Here is a 7920-nt window from a genome sequence, read left to right on the forward strand (position 1 = left end):
AAAAAAGACTCTTTTCCATATCATTATATTATGAGATATTAAACTCATACATTATCATGTGATTATTATAGATCACTATCTTGAGTTTCCATCTATGTATCTACGATATATATTCTAAGAAATATCAAACATATATCAAAGTTACCATTTGGAACAATGTTTTTATTAAAAGAGTGTGAATTTGGACCACATAATTTCCATTTTTTCACTATTTCAAAAAAGCTTAAGAAAAATATATAAGATTATCTCTTTGTAATTCACTATTAAAAATATTTTTTCTTTTTTAATTTTATAGAAAAAGTTTAGTCAAATATTTCATAAAACAAAATTATGACATGAACTACTATAAGTCTATTGGCTATCTATATTAGATGTCTATCATCAAATTAAACATTATGTACACCTTTCCTTTAAATTTAATTACAAAACATAACATTAATTTTCCAATCTTTACTATCATTTTAAACAAAATTAAAATACATTATTTATATTATAAAAATTTATGTACTTTTCCTTCATAATAATGAATAATTATATTCAAATATTAAATTTTAGAAAATTAAAAATAAATTTTAGTTAAAATAAAAGTAATAAATTATAGAAATAAATTGAGTAAGATAGAATCGAATATTTTAACTTAACAAATTAATGCTTTTGAAAAGTTTAAACCTTATTTGTATTATTACAAAGTGGAAATGAAAAGGATGCGTCGAAACAATCTCAAAATCACAATTCAAAGGCATGAGTTATTGAATTTTCTTTTCAATATAATTTTATATTACAATTTCCTTTAATATTGCTGGGTAACGATCCTTCTAATTCTGAAGAGCAGTCGCTCAAGTTTAAATTTTTTAACTTCGGGAGATTTCCAAAACTTGAGGGCCATTCTTCTAAGCCAGGACAGTTGTGCAACTCTATTTTTTCCAGATTGTTGACTTCCCCAATTTCGGAAGGAAGCTCCCTCAACTTAGGGCATCCAACTATGTATAGTTCCTGTAAATTTGTTATCTTTTCCAGTCCATCTGGTAGCCTTTCCATAGTTGAAATATAGCAAAACCCCAATTCTACAAGCGACGAAGGTGGAGTGTAGTTGGAAGAAATTAGAGAACTTGCAACTCCATTCTCTGAAGAAATTATATTCGTAATGTTCATCAGACGCAGAGTTGGAGGAAGCTACATATTTTGGCACAACAATAATGAAAAGGATGTCAAGTGTCATTCTAAAATATAATCGAAGCTTTTCATTGAAGCGATAAATATTTCCAGATCTTACCTCGTACAATCTCATGCCTTGCGTCAATGGGCCGCGGTAGTAGTGAAGATGCTCTAATTTCCCAAACTCCATTGGTAAATCAGGAATGTCATGCTGAAGCCAGAGGTGTCTGAGTTGTTTAAATGGTTTATGACATTTGCCCCTGAACGTTATTGCCGTTGCTTCTTCATAATGCAGTACTCTTAGTGAATTACTCATACAGTTCAAATGATATTCATTAATTTCTACTGGAGGATGACCAGATGATTCTTCTAAAAATATGCCTTTTAGATTTTTGAGTTTCTGCACGCAAATAAACAAATATATTATTTTGATTGTGGATACCAAATATAATATGTTCATATTGACAGGAGATATATTGTAAGTAGGGCATACCTCTTCGTCTTTCAAGCATTCGAATAAAGTGTCAGGGTCTGTGATTCTGTTTCCTTCTGACATCTTTTTCCCTCTCCCTCGGACTATGTCGTGAACAATCACAAAGCCCCTCTCATCTGTCTTGACGAATGACGCCTCTTCTAGAGCTCTCAACTCCTCCTCTCCAACTCTGTATGCCACATATTTACTTACAGAAAATCCTGTTGAATAGAAGGATGCGATGTCTAGAAATGCCTCTTTGACACGTGGCGAGAGTCTACGGTAGACAAAGTCAACCATACGGTCGGTGATATCCTCGTCTTCTACCCTCTCCCCTTCTCTAATCATCTCTAGTATTTCTATGTTATTTGCAGTTCTAATACTGATAGCCAGTTGTGCCCCAGTTATTTCAAGCAGAAGAGGAACACCGCCACAAAGCTTGAGCAGCGCTCCTATGTTCTCTTCGTCATTGTACTCTGGAACACTCTTCAACAGAAGCTCTCTTGCCTCTTCGAATGGAAGAGGGCTCACCGCATAAGGTTGTCGTGGAATTTTCCAGGCCAAAAAAATGTCAGTCTCCCGGAGATTTCTTGTAGTGAGGAAAATTCTGCTCTTGGGTGGAAGACAGCTGCCCAGGACTGCAGGAAGAAGTTCCTTGAGATCTTCTTTTTGGAGAGCATTGTCGATGTACAGAAACAGAGGCTGATTTGGGTTATTTTTGAAATATGACCAGATCATTCCCCGCCCTTCGTCACAGCCTCTCAATTTCACATTGAAGTTGAACAATCCGTTCAGAATCTGCTCTTGGAGGGCTCTGAGATCATTCTTTGAACAATGTTGAACAATGCTGATTCTGCAGTGATTATAACTTCGGAGGTCAATATTTTTATAAACATCATCGGCAAGGGTTGTCTTCCCGATGCCTCCAAAACCGTGGACAACCACAGCTTCTGATGATGGATTTTGTGCACTCAAATCCAAGAGCCGGATTACTTCTTCTCGTGCACTGTCGATCCCAACTACAAAGTTTTGAATTAAAATTTCGTGACAAAATTCAAAGTATAGCGTAAAAGGAAAATGTCATTAAAATAAGAAATATCGTACCTGCTGATTTGTATGTATAGATTTCCTGTGACTGGGGAGCAGTCTTTGGTAGCCTCTTTTGTAAGTCAATTATACCCCACAACTGAAGATCATTGCACAGGCGGTCCATCCTGACTCGGAAAACTTTTAAAGTATCCGCATTGACGGATGCAGCAAGAAACCTTCACACAATATATTTTATTAAAATTGAATAAGCTGTATAAATTTTGGCAATTTTTAAATATCACAAATTAAGGAAAAATTAAGCTCACTTTTAATGTTAGAATGAAATTTTAGCTGTCTGGTAGGTTTTGGCCTTCTTTATATTTTTACTATAAGAAGGTTAAAACTTTTATTGAATACCAAAGAGAGTAGAACAACACAAGAAATAAAGAGAACTACACAACTTTATCTTGGTCTACAAGTTGAACCAGCATCTGAGATAAATCAAGATGAAGCATCTTATGAACATCACCTAATCCAATGAGTCTTAAGTGTTCCATTTATTCTCAATGAGTTTGACTCATCACACTAACAATATCACAATTTAAATATTTTAAGAAAAAGTTACATTAATTTAAAATATTATAAAATAGAATATAAGTTTATTGCAAATCTAGGCAAGAGATGATAATAATAAGTAAATCTTGGCTTTGGCCTCATACCAATCAGGAAAAAAAAAACAAAAGTTTATGGCAAATCTTATAAACTAAAAATTATAAACATCTTTTTCCTTTTAAAATAAATATAAATTAAAAGTATATATTGCTAATTTATTTTTTTAATTTAGAAATTATTAAAATATTTTATTATTACTATTCTTTATGTTTTTCTAACTTTTTATATTTATTTACTTTTATCTATTCTAAAATTCTAGATTTTCAAATTATTATATTGAAATATTAGTATTTTTAAAAGTAAAGAAGTATTAATGATTATATTTGTAATTTAAGTTTTAATAGCTTAAAATTATTATATTGAAATATTAGTATTTTTAAAAGTAAAGAAATATTAATGATTATATTTGTAATTTAAGTTTAAATATTGAATAATTAAAATTAAATTTTTTTGTTTAATTTTTTCTATAAGACTATATTATAATTATTTAGAACTGGTTAAGATCATAATTTAAGATTCAAGTTATATTTTTTTTAATCATTTTTCATCAATATTTGGATCACACAATCTATTCATGTGATAAAAAAATATATACACTAAAAATAATAGAGATTTCTATAGTGTATGTGTATGAATTTAACTATGCACATTGACATTTATAATCATACATCTTATAAATCATTAACTATGATATAAAATAACTAATGTATGATATAAAATAACTAATGTAGAAACATATACTCTAATTGTTAAATGTGTTCTAATATAGATTGTACGAAATTCTTATTTGTAATTTACTCAAATTATTTAGTTCATCAAATTTTTGTTAAATACTTTTGATACAAAGTATTAATTTTAAAATTTCAATGTAATTTTTTTAAAATGATTTGAATTTTATAAATTTTTACAAAATAATATTATTTAATATTTGCATTTATATTTCTACTAATAATTTTAACTCACACATAATGCAATTATTTTTATTATAAATTATAAACTTGATTAACTATTAAATTCTTTAAAGTACTCCTACTTTAAGAATATTTACATTTCATAAAACATTAATCGAAAAGAAGAGAACCAAGGGCTGCGTGCAGCTCTAGTCCCTGCGGGAGATGTGAATGGATTGTGAGGAAGAAGAAACTTCAGAAGAGGCCCAATGACAAGTGTCATATACAGGTTTCTCAGCTGGGCCTGTTTTGCTCCTACAGCTTGGTTCTTTGGCATGGCTTGTTTCCGAATGTTGCAAGTATCATGCACTAAACTTGGCACCTATTTAATAGGTAGTGGGTAGAAGAGGAAAACGCATAGACAATTTACTTGGTAGATGAAGTGCTTGATCCACCATGGACAACATATGGTTGTTGTCGATTCTATTGAAGTAGCACTCGTAGTTGTTTATCCAACAAGCATCAAATGGAGCATATACATAAACAGATGTAATGCAAGTAACAGCATTAGAGCAATCATCTTTAGCAACAGAATAAGAAGAAAGAGTAGCAGTTTACTTAGTTACAACTTGTCCTTTTCTACCAGTCAGTTAAACCTAACTTTGTTTTCACGCTTAAAATCAAGTGGGTTCATACAAACGACTGCAATGAATAGAAAAACAAAACAACACTTTCTTTTTCTGAGAGATTGTAGTGTAGAGGTTACATATTGTTTGCTGAATTTTAAGGATATAAAACAATTCATTAGTGGGCCTAAATTGAAAGTATGCAAGTCGTTTTTATCTGTTATGCAATCAAGGGTCTGCACGACAAAAGAAAAATTTAACTATAAATTTATGACTCTATTCATATGCCCTAAAATGAAAATATCTCATAACTTTAAGAAATGCCTTGCAAAGCAAAAGTGGGAATGTGATGTCAATGCGAAGATTATATTCCATAAGCAACAAGAAAAGATAACTATTAATTCTAATCCACTCCTATAGATAACTATTAATTCTAATCCACTCCTATAGAGGAAGTCACTCATTGTTCACCCATGAGCTGCAATATGAGACCCGATTCTTCAATTCTCCAGCTGAAGTTTTCTCTAAGGTTTGGCCAAGGACTTGTTCAAAATGCCAAGTGACCTCTGGGCACTTCTTGATGTCTCTAATTTTTTCATGTAGAGGGTTGCAAAGGTTGAGAATGCAGAGCTTTAAAAGGGAATCCATGTGCACACAGTGTGGGAAAAGTACAAAAACTAGGGCTTCAAAAGAATGAATAGATGAAAATAATAAATACATTAGCTTCTGAACAAAACTGAACAAGATTGCTAGCTATCAGAGGTGGAATACCACGCCAGACAATAAACACTTCATATGCAAGCAAACAGATAAGAGTCATTGCACAAGAATGAGAAACAAGAACGAAAGCCACAAACTGTATCCTTGTTTTGGTCACAATTGAACCAGATGACTAGTTGCTTCAGATTTAAGCTATATGCTTCTATACTCTAATCTAAGTTAATTTCAACGTTTTTTATTCAATTCCAAATTTAAAAAAAATATTAGTTCCTAGATTGTTGCCATATTGACGAAACCCACTAATGTACTTTGTTTCCAAGAATTTTGCCCTCAAACTAATCTTGTAATGTTCTTACTCATCTTTATGTCATAAAACAGAAGGCTCGGCCTCTAAAGCATTCTTCCACACCTCGATTATCTCAACTGTCCTCTTGATTTCATGGAAGAACATGAATCCTGTATTCACCATATTTGGCTTTCCATACGGATTGCCAGAATAACAATCACAAGACAATTCAAAATAGGCATTTTCGAAAGTATCTAAAATAGTTTTCTCAACCACAGTATATCTGAATCCTGTGCAAAAATAGAGCAGCATGAAGTCCAATAGAAAAATTGAAATTAGATAAAAGACCACATACATCAAAGATAAAAGAAGCATAAAAACTTGCAGAGAAAATAAAATGGTAGCCTATGCATAACATATTGTGTGCAGGAAGAATTTAGACATGGTTATGTCAACGTAATGCCCTGAATTGAATGAGATGGCACCTGCGAAATCAACTCCTCAGGTCGATAGTAGCGAGGATGGATTTCTGTGGAGGCTATGAATGCCTTTGTCATTGATGGGCAACCACCAGCAGACAAGCCACGTCTAAAGTATACAAAAGGAACTTGGCTGAGATGCATCATGCAGTTGCCACTGCTAGCCACGTTGATCGAAGCATGCAAGAGGCACATACTATACATTGTGCATAGAACAGGTGGAATGCCGACATTTTTAAGTGGAATTTTATGCAAACAAATCCAAAAAGACTACCGGAGAAATGGACCCTAACCAATAGAAATGCTTGAAAATTTACTGAAAAAATAATAGTAAATAGAAATGGAAAAGTAGGACAGAATTTTATGGGATTGTTTTTCAGTAAATAGAAATGAAAAAGTAGGACAGAATTTTATGGGATTGTTTTTCAGTTTTCCCGACTCTCAAGACATGAGTTAATTGAAAGAGTGTTGTGAAAACATTAGTCCCCGCCTATGGGCGGCAGGGACTAATAATCAAACTGCAGTGAAAAGTACAGGTAAATGGACTAGTACTTGATTTTTAAAAAACATACATAATCTGTGCCTCCGCGCTTCTAGTCGCGCTTCTAGTTATACATAGTCTTTTAAAAAACAGTACTCAGTAATTGTGCTCACCTGAAAATTTTAGAAGTTGTTAGCTGGGAGGTGCACAGACAACATCCTACAACGATGCACTCCACTGCCTCGTTTAATTTCTGCTTCTGATCTGGCATTTGCTCATTCAACTCTACAATTTGCTTCCCAAGATTAACCATAACTTTCAAAATTTCTAGGCACTCTCTTTTGTTATTAGACATCTCATTAAGTCTAGACAAAACAAATCCAACGACAGAAAATGCTGCCCCCACCCAATGAATTTTTCCAGCGTCTTTGAGCAAATTTATGAGAATTTTCTGTGCCTCCGCGCTTATATCATCTATGGAATCTTTCTGTACCAAAAAAATAATGACATGTAAACAAACTAGGATAATTAGCATTCATTTGATATAATTTATTTCCCAAAAGTGTAGAGTTTCAGCCATCAATTAAATTATATCGGAATTTTATCACAATTTGATTTTAAGAGAACTTTACCTTTTGAGGAATCTTGGCAATATGTTTATCTAGGAACTCTAGGAGCGTTTGGCCATCAAGGATATAAGAACTTATTTCTGAACTGCATCCTTCTTCATTCTTCTCTCCGGACTACGTTGCACAGCAACACAATCAACTTCAATATAGGGTAAGAAGAATAGTGTGAAGGGTTGAAAATTTATTCTAAAAAGTAAAATTGTGAGTATTCTTAAATAATAATAAAGTATAAAAAAGTCAATTTTAACTATTTAACATTTTATATAAGAATAAATCTTAATATATACTATTTAACATTTTTCCTATTGCGAAATAAATTCTCTAATACTAGACAACTTACTGCTATCTTCAACAACTGTTGGATTAAATGAATGAGATCGTGAAGCTGGCTTATATCTTTGATTTTTTCTGTTAAACTCTCCAAACCAACTATGGTTTCTTCCTGGGGATGAGGTGAAGAAGAAGAGAAACATGCGCATGA

The 7920-nt window shown here is 32.3% G+C and overlaps 1 protein-coding gene across 3 annotated transcripts; it reads right to left on the reverse strand.

Annotated features, from left to right (window-relative positions):
• Nucleotides 1-726: 726 nt before the first annotated feature.
• Nucleotides 727-7567, reverse strand: LOC149559660 (disease resistance protein RML1B-like). Of its 3 annotated transcripts, none has more exons than XM_089824237.1 (6): nucleotides 7443-7567; nucleotides 6984-7297; nucleotides 2732-2892; nucleotides 1649-2646; nucleotides 1274-1555; nucleotides 727-1173 (listed from the first exon to the last, which is right to left on the reverse strand). In XM_089824237.1, exons 2-6 carry the CDS (start codon nucleotides 7163-7165, stop codon nucleotides 763-765), a joined length of 2034 nt encoding a protein of 677 aa, XP_089680363.1. In that variant the 5' UTR covers nucleotides 7166-7297; nucleotides 7443-7567; the 3' UTR covers nucleotides 727-762. The 3 variants fall into 3 exon arrangements, with proteins under 3 accessions (XP_089680363.1, XP_089680364.1, XP_089680365.1); XM_089824239.1 differs by having other exon boundaries at nucleotides 961-1124; XM_089824238.1 differs by lacking the exon at nucleotides 7443-7567 and having other exon boundaries at nucleotides 2732-2854; nucleotides 6984-7124.
• Nucleotides 7568-7920: the final 353 nt, after the last annotated feature.

The sequence above is a fragment of the Cupressus sempervirens genome, chromosome 4 (assembly GCF_028749045.1).
Source record: "Cupressus sempervirens isolate cs-2001-9-10 chromosome 4, ASM2874904v1, whole genome shotgun sequence".
In the NCBI taxonomy this organism is placed as follows: domain Eukaryota; kingdom Viridiplantae; phylum Streptophyta; class Pinopsida; order Cupressales; family Cupressaceae; genus Cupressus; species Cupressus sempervirens.